This window comes from Aedes albopictus, chromosome 1 (genome assembly GCF_035046485.1).
Source record: "Aedes albopictus strain Foshan chromosome 1, AalbF5, whole genome shotgun sequence".
Lineage (NCBI taxonomy): Eukaryota > Metazoa > Arthropoda > Insecta > Diptera > Culicidae > Aedes > Aedes albopictus.
The window spans coordinates 85931568-85952193 of NC_085136.1; the positions used below are offsets into that span (position 1 = coordinate 85931568).

General features: G+C 42.7%; 1 protein-coding gene across 2 annotated transcripts; it reads right to left on the reverse strand.

Moving 5' to 3' along the window:
- Window positions 1-4549: 4549 nt before the first annotated feature.
- LOC109621246 (mitochondrial-processing peptidase subunit beta) lies at window positions 4550-20153 on the reverse strand. Of its 2 annotated transcripts, XM_020077711.3 has the most exons (5): window positions 20026-20153; window positions 19828-19932; window positions 18690-19556; window positions 5030-5377; window positions 4550-4962 (listed from the first exon to the last, which is right to left on the reverse strand). In XM_020077711.3, exons 2-5 carry the CDS (start codon window positions 19891-19893, stop codon window positions 4822-4824), a joined length of 1422 nt encoding a protein of 473 aa, XP_019933270.1. In that variant the 5' UTR covers window positions 19894-19932; window positions 20026-20153; the 3' UTR covers window positions 4550-4821. The 2 variants fall into 2 exon arrangements, with proteins under 2 accessions (XP_019933270.1, XP_062700918.1); XM_062844934.1 differs by having other exon boundaries at window positions 19828-20031.
- Window positions 20154-20626: the final 473 nt, after the last annotated feature.

Consider the following 20626-nt stretch of genomic DNA (forward strand, 5'->3'; position numbering starts at 1 on the left):
GTGGACGTGTAGAGACAGCTATCATATTTTGATCGCTGGAAACCAAGCTTCACCATAAACTTGTGGAACCTCTTATTCCAGCTCCGAGGGGCCTGCTTCACTCCGTATAGCGATTTGTTGAGTATGCAGAATTTCTTCCCCCTCTCAAATTTTGGCGGTAGCTTCATAAAACCGTTTCCTGTAGGTCCCCGTTCAAGAACGCCGTTCGTGCATCCATTTGGTGTAGATGCAGTTTCCGCTGGACAGCAACAGACAGTAACGTTCGAACTGTGCTCATCCGAACCACCGGAGCGTAGGTTTCTTGGTAGTCCAGTCCGTATCGTTGAGAGCACCTCTTTGCAACTAGCCGCGCCTTGTATCTGCTAACCGTATCATCGTCGTTGTATTTGATCTTGGAGACCCACTTACATGGCATCGCCCACGACAACCATCCGGCAGGTCTACCAAGTCCCAGGTCCTCCAGGGATTTGAGTTCGTCGTTGATCGCCGGGACCCTATCAAAAGGCGGAAACACGAAAGGCGGAATCATGAAAGGCAGAAACTCGAAAGGCAGACCACCTTAAGAGTGTAACGAAAGGCGGAAAATAACATAAGGCGTAATTTTGAAATGGCGGAATCAGTAAAAACCATCGAAACCTATCTGAATAGGGTTCTAGGGAAATTGGTGACCTTTTTAAACCGAGTACAAGAAAGTGTTGGTGTCTGGCCATTGCCAAATGCCGTTTTAGAGCTGCGGACAAACTTCAGGGAACCAACAGTGAAATTGAATGGGTTGTTCAAATTTTCTGCAAAAATTTGCTCTTCTTTCAACATAAGCTGTTCTTTTTCTTCTTCTTTATGGCTCTACGTCCCCACTGGGACTTGGCCTGCCTCGCATCAACTTTGTGTTCTTTGAGCACTTCCACAGTTATTAATTGAAGAGCATTATTTGCCTGCCATTGCATGAATTTGTACATTGTGAGGCAAGTACAATGATACACTATGCCCAGGGAATCGAAAAATTTTTGCCGACTGGAACGGGAATCGAACTCGCCGTCTCCGGATTGGCGATCCATAGCCTTAACCACTAGGCTAACTGGAGACCCCTAGCTGTTCTTTTTAGTTTTATTTATTAGGAGTTTTTGACGTTCTGACTACCAATACGATCATCTGAAATATTTCCTTCTTTTTTCATAGGGTATTCTTTCTAGTTTAACCATTTGGGAATTAGTTAGCTTTGAAACTGCACATATTTTTATCAAAGATTGTTCCTTCTTTAAATCGGCTTTAGGGCATTATCCTGAATTCCATTGCCCCGAATTCCATCACCCCGAATTCCGTTACCCCGTATGAAGTATCCACAAGCCTATCTAGAGACTTGCTCTGGATAATTAACGGTGCACCAAGTAGTGGACCACGTTTTTAACAAAGATTTTTCTGGCCTTACTACTAAGGACTTTTTTGGCAGTCTAACTGCTAATGTAATCATTATGTATCCTTCTTTCAGACATAGGCTGTTCTAGTTGTTCTTTTAAGGAATTTGTTGGCGTTGCAACTGTAAATATTTGTATCTGAGATTTTCCCTTCTTTTAATCATAGGCTGTTCTTTCAAGTTATAGCTGAATGAAATTTTATCAGTCAAGCTAGTTCATTCCGGGACGAACGGGACGGGATGAGTTTCCTTTGTTCAGGAAAATAGAACATTTATAATTGAGAAAAAATGTCCGGGGTGATGGGTCATTTGAGGTAATGGAATTCGGGGGCTTTCAGCCTTGCAGTCAAGTGTTGGTTCGTCTCGGTGGAAGTGGATTGACGGTAGAAGGTGCGGTTGACACACACTAAACAATGCCTAAAAGGGCAACCTCTTTTTCTAATGTCGATTTCACTAACTGTGGCATAAATGTTAGAATCACATAAGGCTAATTAAAATTTGCCGGACGTTTTGAACCAGCAGAGCAAACGGCCGGCCGTTTGCTCTGCTGGTTCAAAACGTCCGGCAAATTTTAATTAGCCTTATGTGATTCTGCCTTTTGTGATTCCGCCTTTCGTAAGTATGCCTTTTGTGACTTTCTGCCTTTCGATAATTCCGCCTTTTGTATTTCCGCCTTTTGTGATTCCGCCTTTCGTGTTTCCGCCTAACGTAGGACACCCCCACTTACATGGCATCGCCCACGACAACCATCCGGCAGGTCTACCAAGTCCCAGGTCCTCCAGGGGTTTGAGTTCGTCGTTGATCGCCAGCTGGCATTCTGGCCAGTCGTCTCGTTTCTTTGCTTCGTCGATGGTCTCAGGGAGATTCTGGATGTAGCTTTCGACATTCAACGCAAACGCTCCATACAGGTGGTAGTCGGAAAACTTTTCCGGCTGCTTCCGCTTCATGTCGGTTCGTCGTACTGCTTTGGCTTCTTCCGCTTCCGCGATTCCATCCTCTGAAAGCGATTCGAAAATTTCAATTTCTTCGGACGCCCTTGCTTCTTCTTCAACTTCATTTCGTTTGATCACGTATACCGCAGCCTGCACCGCTTCGTTCCACATGTGCCGTTTGAGTCGTCCAACATCGCACGGTATCGTTCCATGATGGTGCGGTTCATGCGCTCCGCTGTCACAGCGTATCCGTGTGATCCTGCGCTCGAAGTGTGCTTCTGCCATCGCCGAGTATCTCATGAACATCTCCAGAACGTCACTCTTCGCCTTTATCACGTACACCGCCGTGAAGTGGGTGAAATCGTCAATAAAGCTCACGAACATGTTTACGGCTGGCTGGCTGGCTGGTTCGAATGGCCCACAAACGTCGGTGTGTACCAACTCCATCGGACGGCTGGTTCTATTCCTTGTTGGACCTGCGACCTGTTTTTAGATCTATTGTGACACGGCTGGATCTGGCTCGTGGTGTGTCAGAAAATGGCAATCTCACCTGTTTCGCTTTCATGCAGGATTCACAAATTTCGTTTGCTTCCAGATTCTTCCCGACGTCCAAGCCTTCCACCATGTTGCAACGAACCAGTTTTGCCAGGCCAGAATTGCCGATATGGCCGTATCACCGATGCCACAGAACCCGCCGGGCTCCAGAATCAGCAGCTAGAGCCGACTCGCTTGATGGAATCAACTCAACATTCAGTTCATACAGCTTGGTCCTCCTCGTAGCTGTGCAGACTCTTGAACCATTTGGTCTCGTGATGCTTGCTTCGTCGCGTGTGAATGTGGTGCGTTCGCCGATTTTCTTGACAGAGAACAGGTTTAGGGTCAAATCCGGAACGTACAGAACATCGTAGACGACGCACCTCAGTTGCTTGTCATCCACTGTTGCAAGTATCCTCACCTCTCCATCATATTCACTCAGCAGCTGTTGTCCTGACTTTGCTACTGTGATGACCACGGGGCGCTCCAAACGATGGGCCTTGAACAGGTACTCACTATTTCCAACCATGTGTTCTAGGATCATTTTATCCGTACGAGTACGTCTAATGCTGCGCACGTCGCCCAGATCCACGAGCTTGGCGTCGCATCGCAACGTCCGGGTACTTAGAATGTTCGGTCTTGATGACGAGCGCGTCGCCTTTCACGCGCTTGACACTTGCTCTTCTACGCCTTCTTGGTGCGGCGTCCCTGATCTCCTCGACTTGCGATTTTTCTTCTTCCTCTTCCGCTCGACTTTCGTCCAAGGGGGGTCATCCCCTAGGTTCGTCCTACTCTGTAGTTGCTGAGGGCATAACAACGGTCCCTTCCATCTGGGACGGGCCAGCCTTTCGGGCACACCCTTCCCAGCTTTCCGGGACACCTGACCTGGCTGGGATCCGTGTTACCGGCATTTTTTTTCCTCCCCTGTTGGGGAAATTAAGCCACTGCGTATTACCGGCATTGCCGTCCGTTAATATTCGCCTAGCCTTGCGGGCCCCGCCAGACAGCTTCTCACCTGACGGCTGCTTCTCAAAAGCAGTCGCATCCGCCACACCTTTTGGCTTACCTGCGAAAGTGAAGACTCTCGTTTGGGTAGACGTCGTAACTTTTGCTTTCACCGGTTCTGCTCCTGCCGCAGTCTTCATGAGTCTCACGTGATCTTGCTTGGCACCGTCCATCGACTTACGAAGTCGCAACAGGGCCATTTAAAGATTCTTGCTTATGTTCGACTTAGTGGACGCAAAGTCGATGGTCTTGCCAAGCTGTTGCTCAGCCACCTCTATAGCCCATCTCTTTTTTGATTGATGACCCTCATCAACCACGCTCCGTCCAATATCTCCCCCGGCAGGCTAGCCGGGGAATGGATCGGAGCTCCCACGATGGAGCTACGTGCGCAGCTTCCTGCGGCTAACTCCTCACTTCTCCTTAACGGAGACCTAGTCAACCCACTTCTTGCGAAAGGGTTAGCCTCACCACTACCACTTGTTTGATTTGTTTGAACTTACCTTGAAGACGAGAGTCTGTGGTATTGAGCCTTCTGGTTGTCGAAGTTTCCCATGCTCAAATGACATGACTAATAATGATATCTATGATTACCGAATCTTCGTAGCCTTCCAGAAGCTCCTATGGCATTTCTCAAATCCTCTATCCATAGAAGCGAGCCTCAACCATCTATGTTTTACCGATTTTTTTTTAATTGTGTATTACAGTAAAATGTTCCAACACTATTGAATTCAGGTTTTCGCTTCCTTTGGAAATACTTTCCTTTGTTTTATCGATTTACTATCCTTGGTAGTTTCTCACGGCAGGTGGCTTACGGTAAGGATTTGCACCATTTTTTTTCCAATTTCGCTTCTATTGTTTCCAACATCAAACGCATCGTAAGGGATATCTTATAGGGATGATTACTGTTACTGATCGCCTTCCCAGCGTGGCGCATGCGCCTTAAACTCGGAGCCAGTACATCGAAGCACGGATGCGCATGTAGTCGGGCAGATTCTCGATCGGTCCAACGGCCGCTATCGCCGGGCAACGGTCGAAGATGTACTTCATGGCGACGTCACGGACATTCTGGGCGTTGACGTTCTGCGGATGAGAAGATCGAGTTATGAAGATGAAACAGCATTGGATCAATCAATGGTTAGAAACTTACGTCAATCCTCTTCTCCAGCTCGTGCAGTGGGATACGGCGGTTGTAGCACAGCATCTGGCGACCGATGTCCTCGCAGATCGGGGTGGTTCCATCGAGCTGCAGCAGCATGTTGGTCTTCAGCAGGTTCTTGGCGCGGTCGACCTCGCTGTCGGTGACCATGGTGCACAGGCGCATCCATTCGTTCTGCAGGTTGAAGACCATGTCTTCGCACTTCAGCGGATCGCACACGAAGTAGATGCCCCACAGACCGGTGTCCTTGTAGCAGGTGTTGAACGACTGGAAGCTGTGGCAGAGGTTGTCCTCAGCGGCAGCGGCGGCCAGTTTGGAGGCGTTGTTGGTGCCACCTCCCTACGGAAGCGAAAAAAGAGAAAAAAAGGTATAGTCAAATACGCACATTTTATGGTTTTTGTTCAACGCAATATATGTATGCTCCAGGCTCAACAAGTGTGTTTTTATTTTATCAGAAATCTACAAGTTAGATATGTAAACACAATTCAACGAAAGAAATTTATTTTTCTTTTGAAAAGGTTGCCAGTCAAAAACTTTTCAAAAACTATACAAAACACCTCAAAAATTAGTGAAAGTTTTAAGGTAAAATGAGATGTCCCAGTTTTTCCCTAGATCTTTTTCCAAACATCCTCTCGAGTTATTCAAATAGATCTTCGACGGATTTCCCGCAAGATTTCACCTACATTCCTTACGATATTCTCCGGGAATTTCTTACAAGCAGTTTTACAAGTTATGACTGGATACATTCAGAGAAAAACTCCCGGAGCAATTATTCCAGAAAATGAGGGAATGATTCCGATTAAATCGCAAAAAAAAAATCTCATCTAGATCACTGTAAGAAATGCGGTGAACAACTTCGAGCAAAAGCCTGGAAGATGCTCTGAAGAAATCACGGGAAGAACTCTATGAGAAATAGCTTCTGCAGTAAAGTACTAAAGAAACCTAGGAGAACGGCCAGGGTATTTAAATTCAGAAATACTCTGAAAGATTCCAGGATCAACGCCGGAAAAAATCGTCCGAGAGAAATACCTGGAGAAACTCCGAGAGAAATTTCCGATGAAACTTAAAACAACATCCCGCAAGAACATTGAGGAAATATTCCAGCTGAAACACCTGTTGAAATCCAAAGCGAAACTCTGAAGAAAGCTCACTGAAATTTCTTGATGAAAATGCAGAAGATACTTCTAAATGAATCACTACAGGAGCTCCTGCAGAAAATTCGTGGAACTCTTCTTAAGAAATCTTCGCAGCTCAAGTAGAAATCTCATAAATAACTTCTGCAGCAACTCTGGTAGAAATCCTGGGAAGATCTACTGGAGAAGTCTCATGCGAAACACTGGAAGGAATCGCGAAAAATGTTCAAGAGGAAATCTGAGAGAAACTCTAGCAGAAATTCTGTGGAAACAACTGCGATATATCTTGGGAGACTCTTGTGTAGATCTCGGAATCAATCATGGGAGAAATCGCGCGGCCAATTCTTTGGGCAAAACGCAAGAGGGCTTTCGAAAACAAAATCCTACGAGGGACTCTGGGAGCAATACCAAAAAATAACCGCTAGAAAATTCTGGGAAAAAAAACTAGTGAAAAACTAGAGCAAAAATCGGTAGCAATTCAGGAATCTTGGAAAAGTCTCAAGGAAAAAAAGGAAAAGAATCTTGAAACATCCCAGTAGGGATCTGGAAAAATCTCCGGGAGAAATTAAAAATACAATACCAAGAACATTTTTCATGGAAAATTGCATAAAGAATCCTGTGACAACGGTATTTCTAGATTGATTAATCATCAGATTCATATCAACAATGTGGACTTTACTTCTGAGTAGATCTACAAAGAGGTAAAGTTCACTACTTAGTATTTATGCTTTATTTTTATCGATGTAAAATTTCCCTGAGTATTCAAAATATTCCCTGAGTTTTCCAGGTTTTCCCCTGATAAAAAAAAACACTGAGGTCCAGGTTTTTCCAGGTAGTAGACACACTGTATAAACTAGTCTTTCGAAGATATGACAGATCATGATGTGGCATCCGAGAATCAGGGATGGGAACACTCACTTGCAGAGAGTTACATTCACTTGATGTTTTCTCAGCTCAGAAGCGTGCCATCAAGAAATGATGTATGGACGACTTTTGCCTTGTGTTTTTGTCTAAAAGTTGGCCGAACATAGTAGGTGTCGCACACGCATATCAAAGTCGTGACTGAGCTGTGAAAACAACTCTCCACGAGGTGAGCGTAATTTACATTCACCTCGTGGAGAGTTGCCTTCGTACCTCCTTCACGACTGCGGTATGTGTGTGCGACCCCTACTCTATTCGGCAAACTTTTAGGCAAAACCACAAGGCAAAAGTCGTCCATACATCATTTCTTAATTGCACGCTTCCGAGCTGAGAAAACATCAAGTGAGTGTAACTCTCTGAAAGTGAGTGTTCCCATCCTTGCCGAGAATATACTGTTGCAAACAAACCCGGAATGTTACGGTAGAAATTGCGAAAGCTGATTTTTGTATAAAGGTTATGGGCCCAGAATTCAGGCGATCTACAGCTGTGGCGGACAAGAAGAACGAACGTTCAACTGCAGAAAGCTAGCAAAGATATGATTTTTGTCATTCGAAACCTAAGAAACCAAAGGCTTTAGTTGCACTGTTCTTCTTAGTCGATTGATGTCAATGCACAACGTCTAGTTCAAAAGGATTGATGATTCTCGAACTTCAAGAAGGACCCATTGAAATACAAAAAGTAGGTACTACATGTCCCAGATGTGGCAACAAGCCTCTTATCAGTCAGCAAGATTTGTCAAAAAGGATTGACGGTGACGTTTACTGCAGTTTACTGTAAAGTCATTGACGAAAATGCACAAGAGATTGCATCTGGGACCGAGATGGAGGTTTTGTATCGACTCGACTCGAAGAAACCGGAAACATAGTTGTTGACAACAGGAACAGAAATCTGGCACAGGCGACTAGGACACCAGAAGCAGCACAGTATGTACAAACTCGTAACCATTGTTGACAATTTGGAACTTCAAAAGAAAGCGGTATGCAATGTGGTACCTATTCAGTAGGTTCTCGCGGTGCAATATAACAAAATGCAAATGAAGAAACCATCTAGGTATATGGAGCAACCACAAGGATACGTAAACGATACAAACAAAGTCTGCAAGGTACGGAAGGCGCAATATGGATTGAGCAGTCGAGCAAGGTGTGGAATAGACAGCTAAATGAAGCGATGCGGTAGTATTGACTTTCTCGTTTCAGAGAAGACCCTAATCTGCATTAAAAGATTATTTCAGTTGTCAGCTAGCTCTCGATCGTTTCGGTTGCCTTTTCGCTATCGATCTTTGCGTGGTGCTATTGTTAGAATACTAACAATGGGCATATCTCGAAAAAACACGATAGTCGTTGATTTCAAAGTACTACCCAAACGTCCCAGCCCAGCAGAAGTGTAGAAATTCATCCGTGATCAATTGAAACTGGATATGTCAATGGTGAGAAATCTCCAGATGCACAGTATCCGTCACCAGACGCTGATTGAAATGGTCAGCCTGGAAGCAGCAGAGCGCCTAGCTTCCGGCCACAACATGAAGCATCACTTAGAGGTGGAGAAGAAAAAATACATTATTCCTGTATTTCTTGAGGATATGGCAATCAATGTAAGAGTGCATGATCTACCACCGGACATGTCAAATGCCGAAGTAGCGGAGCACATGAAGAAGTATGGCAAAGTTAAATCCGTCGTTAGGGAGGTATGGAAAAAATACTTCCCAGGAACGCTAAATGGAGTACGAGTTGTTAGAATAGAGCTGAAGGAACCGATTCCGTCTTATATTCGCTTAGGGCGGTGATTCCCAAAGTGGGCGAAATCGCCCCCTAGGGGGCGAAAATCAGGTCGAAGGGGGCGAAATTTCGAAAAACCGAAATTGGGGGGCGAAAATACTAAAAAAGGGGCGATTTTTTTTAAATAATTGAGGAATATCAAAAGTTTTGAAATGTATTGTATTGAATATCAACTGAATCATTAAAACTCCCTAACATTTCCAGATTATTTGTTTCTAGGATTCTTGAAAAATGTTTTTAAATCGATTGAATGAACAGAATTTTCGATGTTTATGTGGACTTTTTGGTAAAATTTTAAGAAGAATAAACGATTGCTACACGAGTTTCCGAAAGAATTTCGAGTGATTCTGGAGATCTAATCAATAAGAAACTCCTATGGCAAAAATTCCTGATTCATTTCTGTAAAAATTATGAAAGGAACAGGGTTTATTATTTCTTGACAAAAAAGGTTTATCTTAAATTTATATGCGATTTGTTTTTCATGAAAATTTCAACCAAAAACATGAAGTTTAAGATTAATCTTAGAACACTTTTGGATATAAGTCGTCACACATTGTTTAGAAATATTTCAGAGAAGCTACCCGAAGGAATTCCTAACGTAACGTATTGCTAGAAGCTATTTTGACTTTTTTTCTCAAATATAGTGTTGAATCCTCTCAAAGCCATGTAATGCATGTCTGCTTATTTGACATAAAAAATTCCTCAAATTTATAGGAAGCTTGTCAATTCATTTCATTTTAAATTACTGAGCAAAGCTGAATTGTACTTTTTGCATGAAATATTTTTGCATAAAATATATTTTTGTAATTGAGGGGCCCAGAATCAAAAGGGTGTAAGTGACCACTTTATCGATTATGAGCTGAGCATATCATAAAACTCATCAGATTTCAAGCTTTCAGGAACTTTTTTGAGATTGTTTCTACTATGTTTGGAAAAATTACAAGGCGGGCTTGGTGGTCTAGTGGCTACCGCTTCTGATTTATATGCAGAAGGTCCTGGGTTCAATCCCTGGCCCGTCCCTTTCCTCCTACTTTGTATCTTTCTATATACTTTCTCTCTGCTCTCTACATATACAACTCATGTATATAAACATGTTCATAGCCGTCGCTAGAACAGAAACGGGTTGAAAAAGCCATTTCCCTTCCTTCCAAACTTTCACAGCACAGTGTCACAATCCTATTAGAAAACGCCTACAAGTTATGCAATCAAGCGAACTGTGCCGCGCACATCTTCAAAATAATAAAAAAAACACACAATTCTATCACCTTCCCCTGGTATCCATACACCAATGTGTGAACCTTCTGCCAACCAATTCCCACCAACACTCCAACATCCGCATGAATTTGTGCTGGCGCAGAGGTATATTCGGCCAGATGTGGATACAAACGATTGCAATCATCACTTCCTTATCCCTTCCTCACATTGACCAGCAACCTGACGTGGCAGGCGCCATTGTCGCCTAAAAATAGAAGATCACCAACGCTCACACACTGCCTGCTAGTCCCCGGCAGTTATCTCATTGGTCCTTGTGTGAGTGTAACTAGTCTGGCGATACTGGGGTAGCATCCACGGACGGTCAATCAAGCTCAAGCTCAAGCTCACGATGTTTGGAAAAATTACAATAAATCAGAGAAAATTGGATTGATTTTGAAACTCCATGCATTTTGTATGGGATGAAAAATTGATCAAAAATTTTAAACCTCATTTACCCGAAAGTGTGTTTTTGTCACTTACACTCCTTTGCTTCTAACTCCCTCAATTGTTTTTTTTTTTCAATTTCCCACCAGTCTAATTTGAGTACTTGTGACCAAACATCTCGGGTGTTGAAAAACCTCCTTTTAGAACACTGGTAAAACATCTGGTTGAGACTAACGAGCGTTCGTTTTTACATGCAAAAAATAGTTTTTTTTTCTCAATTGCAGACAATCAATGCATTTGGAAAAAAACTCAATAAAAATGATAGCGATACTAATTGCGATACATTATTTAAAAATTTGCCACAGTAGCGTCAAAAAGTGGGCTTTCAAAGGCTTCAGCTTAGCATATTTTCAGCTTATTTTCATGGAAAAATTAATCTCACTTAGGGGGGCGAAAATGTTTTTCGCAAGCTCCAAAGGGGGCGAAACCTCCTAAAAGTTTGGGAAACACTGGCTTAGGGGATGATATAAGTATGGTAACCTATAAATCCCAAATTACCACCTGTTTACACTGCGGTCACAAAGCACATCCTAAAATGAAGTGTTCGGAAGCCACATCCAAAAAGATAACAACCAGCGATGTATCTGGTCCATCGCGACATGCAGAGCGGCAGAAGCAGCCACCACCGCAGCAGCAGCCGCCGGTCCCGTCGCCACCGCCGCCGCCGACGCCGACGCAGCAACAACAAAGCAAAATGGAAAACAATAAGGCTGGCAACTCAAACGGTGCACTTTCGGAGAAAAAAACGCAAACGAGAACGAACTTCAGACCCGGACAAATCGGAGATAAGTGACATGGATTGTACCCCAGAAAACCACGATGGCAATGAAATTAATATACCTCACGAAGAGTGGTATACTTATCAAAGTAAGAGGCTAGACCGTATTATAGAAGCTAATAAGAAACTTATAGAAAAAACTGCAATTGTACTTTCGAAGTGAAATGAAATAAATTCAGAGACGAATGCCCTTTTGGGTAAAGTCTCTTTAAACGAAAAAAAAAAATTAAAAGATTAGCAAGAAGGATATGATTATCGTCGTAAAAATCTATGTTAATGGTCTATTGATCATTACCAACAACTCGGGCTTGAAGGAAAAACAGAAGATCATGAAGAGTTGCTTCTAGATGAAAGTCCTGGAGTGGATTACTCGTGTCCACAAGAGAGACACACTACAGCTAGACCAGTCACAATATATCGAAAAAATCGGAATTCGTTTTTGTTACAGGTCAGTCTTCTAGGTTTTCGGTTCCGGTCATGTTCCAAATAGAGTTCTTGTGGTTTATCGATGTCCGTCCGTGTCAGGCTCTTTCATCAACCTGAGGAAGTGAATGTTTGGTTCCTTAGAAGTGTTAGTTGTTTGAGCTGGGTCCTTATCAAGATTTGAGATAACGACTTTAAATAGAATGCCTTCACCTCCCTCAAAGATGCTAAGTTTGATCGTGCAACCCTACGTCTTTCAAAAACAGAAGCAACGTTGTTTGTCGGACCTTATCTAAAGATAGAGTGATTTGTATGTCCGTGATGTTGTACTGAGTACGTAGATTGTCTAGGGTCCTGCAGTTTACGATGGAATGCTCCACTGTGTTTGGTTCTAAACAGGTAGAGGAGCAACGAAGTCGGAAGTCTCCTGCGCTGCTCATACAATGGGAAAATCTAGTATTCGTAGCCTGGACATAACAATTTGGTCTCTTCCAGGCCCAGTCAACGTTTCGGAGTCGATTTTATCTTCCAGTCGTAAAGAAAAGTGTTTGTCTGGACCGGAGAAAAGTCCACGCTTCTTATATTCTGTACTTTGGTAGTTTCGTGTACCACCTAGTAGGCCTTGCCATTGATGAAAATTATTATTACTTGATCTGTCAAGCTGGAGAGTACCACAGTGGCGACGAGGAAGAACCCATTTAATAAGCAAAAGCAGATTGTGGCCGAGTCAAATCTACTACGACCCATTTTGTAACGTAATGGACGGAAACGAGGAGAAAAAGGATCAGCGGAAATTAGATGGCATTCTTTTCAATTGGACATTTCGAGACCGAGGACAAACAAAGGAAGCACGGTGTGTTTATAGAGCAACTTTATAACAAAAAAATAAGTAAGTCTGGAATTTTGCCCAATGATACTTTGGACCATTCCCTTCAATTTGCTGGGTCGGAGGAAATCATCCATCGGGGGGTCTAGAACAAAAATTTTTTTTGAAGGTTTTTCATGCAAAAACTGTTAAAAGCGCATATTGTAAATCATTGCATCTCCTACAAATAGTCACAACTTTTTTGTCTTTGCAGATAGATTCGTAAATTTTTCAGGATTTTCGAAGTAGTATGCGTAGATGACTGTGTGAAAATTTCACTGGAATATGTTGAATGGTTTTCAAATAATAGCAAAACTATCAAACACATTCCAAAATACTAAGCTTAGTAGCAAAAGTTCAACAAAATATCTATATTACTTTATATAATAATACATGAAAAATATTTAATTCTAAGCACATTGAGTCATTATGATGGCGGTACTGTGAAAACTTGTTTTTCAAATGATGAACAGATACATAGCCAAATACATGAAAGGAAAACACACACTGCTGTTATGTAGCTTTTCATCAAAGTATTAATTATTTATTTCAAGAACGTGGTTTTTCGTAAGCTTAGTATTTTGGAATGCGTTTGATAGTTTTGCTATTATTTGAAAACCATTCAACATATTTCAATGAAATTTTCACACAGTCATCTACGCATACTACTTCGAAACGCCTGGAAATTTTATGGCTCTATCTTCAAAGACAAAAAAGTTGTGACTATTTGTAGGAGATGCAATACTTTACAATATGCGCATTTAACAGTTTTTGCATGAAAATCCTTCAAAAAAAAATTTTGTTCTAGACCCCCCGATGGATGTTTTCCACCGACCCAGCAAATTGAAGGGAATGGCCCAAAGTATCATTGGGCAAAATTTCAGACTTACTTATTTTTTTATTATAAAGTTGTTCTACACAACACACCGTGGAAGGACAAGGAAAGAAAGGAAGTTTTAGCGCTGAATGAAACTGGGATAGCCGGAACTTGAGGTAATTATAGTCAGTTTTCCGACGGATAGCATCTGATCGGATCAGACATGAGGGAAGTCGGAAAATCCCGCCTCGAAAGAGGGAGATGCCGAAACGGCGGATGAAAATCCGGTCGTAGACGGCAATAATGTCTCGCCTCAGAGAAGGGGGACGCCAAAGCGGCAGATGACAATCTGGCCGGTGCTGGCAATAATGTCTCGTCTTAGAGAAGGGAGACGCCAAAGCGGCGGATGAAATTCCGGCCGGGGCTGGCAATAATATCTCGCTTCAAAAAAGGGAGATGCCAAAGCGGCTGATAATAAACTAGCCAATAAAGACCTGAAGATATACTCAAAAAGAGGGATCCAGGTTGCAAATAAGATTCGATTTAAAAGAAGAGATACAATAACACAGAACGGTCCAATGTTCACATGTATGATTTAACAAAAGGCATGCTTCCAAATTTTTAAAAAAGAAATGAACTGTTTGTTCCTACTGACAAAACTAAAAAAAAAACAATGTAAATAAAATTAATTCGCGCTGTAACACTAAAAATAATTTTGAAGGTATTTTTGTGAACATTTCTACTTGAGATAACACAAAATTCTATTTGAGACTTCCAATACAAGTGCAAAATTAATGATTTAATATTTTACTTATTTGAAGTAGAAAAAAAAAAATGCAATTTTCTTTTAACAAAAGGAGATGTGATAGTTTCGTGTACCACCTAGTAGGCCTTGCCATTGATGAAAATTATTATTACTTGATCTGTCAAGCTGGAGAGTACCACATGTACCGATGCCACATTTTGACACATTGGTATCTTTGGGGTCAGAAGTTCTCCATCACGAGCGAGAGAAGCCAGCTTCCTCGTTTCCCTTGATAACGCAGTGGCCTGGGACTCACATGAAGGTGACCTCATGATGGCAATCGTTCAGCAACTTCAGAATCTCCTGGACGAAAGGACGCTTATTGCTTGGGGTCTTCTGAGCGTCAAGTACGCTGTCCTAATCCGACACGATTAGTAGTGCGACCGAGCAGGGGATGAGCAACGGCTTGCGATATCGCTGCCGCCTCGGTTAAGAATACCGAGAATAGACTTCCTAGTCGGTGGAACTCGTTATAGTCTTTACTGTGTCAGTATGCCGCTGCCGACTTGGTCGTTCTTTTTAGAACCATCGGTGTAGAGAAATTCCGTTTCTTGGTACTCTGACGCTTTGAGGGTTCGCGGTCCTGCGGAAATGATTACTAATCGTAACGTTCTCCATTGGTATTTCCGCCGTCCAGCTTAGGGCCGATTCATTGAAGTCCAGCCGAAACTCGGGAAACTGAGGGGTGATCCGCTAGGGGTTGATTGGCTTGGAAGCCAACTACGGCAGTGTATCTACCTCGGAACATACCAGGGCATGTTTTGACGGTAAAAAATCAGATATTGTTCGGATGGCAGTGTTGTAAACTGGGTCCAAGATTCTCAGCAGCTTGTAACAGATATTTTTTTCAGAACACTACAAATGCATTGTGCTCCCGATAGGTACCACAATATGAACAACTGCTAACAGAACCCTACAAATTCGCATTTTTTTCGCATCGAGTCACACATCTTAAAACTAATGGGATACGAAAAGTAAAATGGAACATTACAAATGCACAAAACACAAACATGCAATGCATAACACAAATTGTGCCCATTTATCTAAATAGATGACGTAGTCCAATCCCAGGATGACGAGGTATCATTTTTGTTCTTGGTCCATCAGTCAATCCTGTAATCGTATTTTGCCTTTTGGTTGCTTACAACTCGAGTTTGGTCTAGGAGTTTCTAATTGTAAGGGGGCATCTAGAGATTTGGGCACCAATAACAAAAAGAACGGAATCAATCGGTGCCGTAATCGCTTGTTTTCGAATAGGATGAATATGGGAGCGTGAGATTAATGATGGAACACATACCCTATATTGGCAAAATATTTCAAAAATTCATATCTTAATATGATGTTTGACATAAAAAACTTAAAAGTGTGGTAATGTAACATGAGACATTTATGCGTCCGACAGATTATTGAATATACCATATTTTATTGATCATTGATTTGCCATATTTATTTATACTATATTGTATTTATTTTAACATATTTCAATATTATATTTCATCATAAAAAACATAATATAAGCCACATAACTATATGGGGTGGAAAGCGTGCATCAGGGCATCATTGGACTTACATCCAGACGATGGAGTGGATTTCCTGACAGAGTAAAGTGAGAGAAGACAGTTTTACATCCTTGTAGATGAATTCTTCAACTTTAATTCCTTCAATTCCTTATACTGTATTCTTTTACTAATATATTATTACTAGAACAATTGTCTATCCTACCAGCCAGATTGTGAAAGGACATGCCAGCGAATAATATTAATTTAAATAATTTACAATTGATACTTCATTTCTGTTCCGTTAAATTTCGTTGCAAAATATTTTATTATTTCATTATATTATGTATACCATATTTCAATATTATATATCATAATAATAAATCAGATTATTGACTATATAACCATATGGGGTTGGGAGGGTGCATCAGGGCATCATTGAAGTTGTAACTGTACGACGGAGTGGAGTGCCAGCCGGAGTGAGGTGAGAAGTAACTATAACATCCTTGTAGATGGGTTCTTCTATCCCAACAGTTGCAATGGATTTGACGCGCCCTTCTCGAAACAAACCATCCCGTAGAAAGCTTGACAAGTAATGGGAATTTCATTATTCACCTTGTTGGATCATACTGTTGGAAGGAGATTCTCTTTATCCCGCGAATTTCGCGTAAGTAACTCTACTTACGGGTTCGCCACACCCCCTTTTGGCCCTTCATACAGCGGTATGTTGAATTCAGAGTGGTAATGCAATTCAAATTTTACTGTTAAGTGGAACTGCATGCAGAGCAAGACTCAAGCTAGGATGGTGGCTACCTACATACATACATCTAGAGATTTGGGCACCAATAGACCTTCTGTCGTTTAATGGCCGTGTTAGGGGCCTGTCCATAAACTATGTAGACTCTTAGGGGAGACGGGGGAGGGGGGTGTCTGGCCAGAGTCTACGCTCCATACAAATTTTGAAAATTTTGTATGAACAAAAGTCTACGAAGGGGGAGGGGGTCTGAGATGGCCAAACTGAGTCTACGTAGTTTATGGACAGCGCCTAGGGACGGCTTGCGTATTTTATACTGGATATCGCTGCCCGAATGGCTGGAGCACTACAAATGCGATTGAAGTCAGGGATAGATTACAAGCCACAATATAACGTACAAAATAAACTGACAAAATGTTCACAACAATTTGCAAACGTAACACACTCTCTGCAACAATCGAAGAATTTTCCATGAATTTCATTCTGCAATTCATGGGAAATTTTAAAAACTATTTTACATACACAACAACTACTTTACAAACGTAACAAGTTCTTCCATCGCCCTGCAGGTAGTTTCGAGATTCGGCTTCTCCTTCCGTATCCATATTTGTAAGGGCAAGAACCTATGCAAGGTACGAATAAATCCGCTTTGTTATCTCTTGGGAATCCATGAAAAATGTTTGTTTGGATATCTAAAAAAGCTGATCCCTAGGATTTCTCCCACCCAACGATTCTTTTAGGATTTTTTCAATAGTTCCCCCCGTCTTTTTTCAATTCTCCCTGGACTTTCTATGGGATTTCCTTGAGGAGTTGCACCAATGATTGAAATTTCTTAAGAAAATCATTCTGTTTTTTTTTTCAGAGATCTTCTAAAAATCTATCTACAAGTTTCCTCTGAGACTCATCCAAATGTTCCTTCTGAAATTTCTGCAAGAATTCTTCTACGAGAATTCTTCAAGAAATTCCTGTTGAGATTTCTTCAAGGATTCCTTCTGGAGTTTTCTCCCAAGTTCTTCTTGGGATTCCCCCAAAAGATTCTCTTGAAATTCCATCACAAGTTTTGTGATTATTCTAAGCAGGCATTACTTCAGAAAATCACAAACCGAAGACTGCAAGATTGAAAACCCCTAAAGTGCTTCTAGGATTCGCCTAAGAATTTCTCCAGGATTTTCTTCTGGGACTCCAGCAGTTCTCTTTGGGATTTTTGCAATTATTTATTCCTTCTGCAATTAAATGTGTTTAAAGATCTTCTGCTGGATTTCCTTCTGGGCATCCGGCAGGGCTTCCTTCAGGAAATCGTCCTGGAACTTATTCTGAGATTTTCCCAAAAGTTATTTCTTGGAATATTGCAGAAGGTGCTTCCTAAAATCTTTGAGAAGTTCTTCCATCAGTTCCTTGTGGGAATCTTTCAGAAGTTTTTTTTTGGAAATCTGACAGGACATTTTTGTGGAAATCTTCTAGTAGCAATTTTTGGGATTCCTTCTGTAATTTTTCCGAAGTTACACCGCCTTCAGCCATATAGGATGCACAGACTGAACAATACTAACAACAACGGATAACACACATCACACCCAGGGAAGAATTTTCCGTTTAACGAAAAGTTTTCCCCGACTGAAGCGGAAATCGGAAACCACATTCCCACTCGCTTCGACATTGTCGAGGTTTGCGAAGCGCCTAGACCACGAAGAATCCTTCTAGGAGTTTTTGGAAAAATTACTAGTTCAAATTCCTTCAAACTCTTGTAGGGATCCCTCAAGAAGGGTCTCCAGTTGCCTAGTGGTTAAGGCTATGGATCACCAATCCGGAGACGGCGGGTTCGATTCCCGTTCCAGTCGGGAACATTTTCTTTACTCCCTGGGCATAGTGTATCATTGTACTTGCCTCACAATATACAAATTCATGCAATGGCAGACAAAGAAGGCCCTTCAATTAATAACTGTAGATGTGCTCAAAGAACATGAAGTTGAAGCAAGGCAAGCCAAGTCCCAATGGGGACGTAGATCCACAAAAAAGAAGAAGGATCTTTTAAGAAATTTCTGACGGAATTCCTGTAGAAACCCCCAGAAGTAAACCAAAAAGGATGTATGGTAACTTTCATGTATGTTTATATTATTTTAGTTTATACCTACGTATTTTGTTGAAACTGTTATACGAGAAATGGAAAAAATAATGCCGAAAAAACTCACCTGCGAGCGATCCCAAGCTCCGATCAACGTGTTGGCGACCATCAGTGGAACGTTGTCCTGATCGGTCCATCCGCAGCCCTCCACGGCAATGGCAACATGGGCCAACGGGAGCGAATCGTCACGAACGCGCACTTCCGATCCGGTGAAACGGCACGCCGACAGTTGCGGTGCCTTACCGTCGAAGGTGCTTCCGACCTTGCCCAGGCTGGACTGAGCCAGCTTGACCAGGTCGTTGTGCTTGACGCCACCGGCCGCGGCCAGCACGATCCTCGGGGCCTTGTAGTGCGAATCGATGTAAGCCTGCAGATCCGATTTGCCGATCGACTGGATGTTCTTGGTCGGGCCCAGGATGGTGTTGCCCAGAGGGGTTCCCTGGTAGGCGGTGGCATGCAGATGGTCAAAGACCACCTCCTGCAGGTTGCTTTCCACTTCCTGCATCTCACGCAGAATCACGCCACGCTCGCGTTCAATTTCAGCCTCTCCCAGCTTGGAGTTCTGGATGATGTCGGAGAGGATTTCGACGGCCTTCGGAACATCCCGGGACAGACACTTGGCGTAGAACACGGTCTGTTCGCGAGAAGTGTAAGCGTTCAGGTGAGCACCCATGTTCTCGACCTCCAGTTCCAGATCGGTTTGGGAACGCTTGGCCGTACCCTTGAAGGCCATATGTTCCAGGAAGTGGGCTACTCCGTTGTTGCGGGCATCCTCGTACCGCGATCCGGCATCGATCCACAGACCAACGGTGGCCGTCTGGGATCCGGAATCCTCGCTGGCCACTCGCAGACCACTGTCCAGCTGAGTCACCTCCGTCGGTGGAACGTTGACCAAGGCGGCACGGAAGTCAGCGGCATTCGAAGACTTCAGACGCTGCAAAGGAAAATAAAAAGTCTAATCTGAGTACACATATAACCTCACTCTTGTGCAAAACAAAATAATCCGTCAATTCCCGTCCAAAAACTTCACAGCTGGTCCAAATTACATCACTAACACATGAAATCCGAATCCTTTCGGCAGAAATCAATCACAACCCGACGGAAATCCCATCCGCACCCGAACAAATCCGCCCCACAAAATTACGTAATGGAACTGAAATTTTTCTCCATCTTCCCCATTGCACAAAACCCAGCAGCACCCGTACCTGGATCAGTTTGGTTCCGTTGCCACACACCCGCAGGGTGCTGGACAGCTTCAGGAGCGATGCCATGGCTGGTTGTCGTTGGTATAAAGCCTAGCTGAACCGGATCTGCAAATCACACGGGGGAAAATTAGCCAAGAAAAAAACGGTTCTCGGACAAACACCGAAGAAACGAATCAGACACTCGCTTAGCTCACTCACTTTTTTCGATTCGATCCTGTCTCGTCGTCGTTTTCTCGCTTTGCGAACGAGCGCGACAGTCCGCAGAGTTTTGACAGAACGAAAAAGGGAAAATCGATTATTTTGAGGGAAACGAGCCGTCAGTGATGACAGTTTGTCCGATCATGGGAGGTGATGATCGATCAAGCAGCACGGAAAAAAGCGATAACGGAAAATTGATTGATGCACCAAGCGGTAAGAAGAAGAATTTTGACATCCAAGCGGTGTGCCGTTTACATCCATCGACCAATCAGCGACGAGGATCTAATCGACGGCACACCGCTTGGATGTCAATACTTCTTCTTCTTTTCGCTTGGTGCATCAATCAATATAAAAATAGAGGTTTGGGTTCATTCAAATATTACGTAACGCAAAATTTGATAATTTTAGACCCCCTCCCTCCCCCACGTAACAAGTTTTGTATGGGAAGTTTTGAAATTTTGTATGAAGCGTAACACAGAGCTGGACCCCCTCCCACCCCCTTAGCGTTACGTAATATTTGAATGAACCCTTTTCTGATTAAATGAAATCTATCTACCGTCTACCCCCGTTGGTTTGACCGCATCTAATTTGAACACTTTTT

Excerpts from the sequence above, each read along its gene's own strand:
- LOC109621246 (XM_020077711.3), bottom strand. The coding sequence starts at position 19,893 with ATGGCATCGCTCCTGAAGCTGTCCAGCACCCTGCGGGTGTGTGGCAAC. Across the intron at positions 19,557-19,827 it reads ACGGAACCAAACTGATCCAG|CGTCTGAAGTCTTCGAATGC; the intron begins GTACGGGTGCTG and ends TTTCCTTTGCAG. Across the intron at positions 5,378-18,689 it reads GAGCTTGGGATCGCTCGCAG|GGAGGTGGCACCAACAACGC; the intron begins GTGAGTTTTTTC and ends TCGCTTCCGTAG.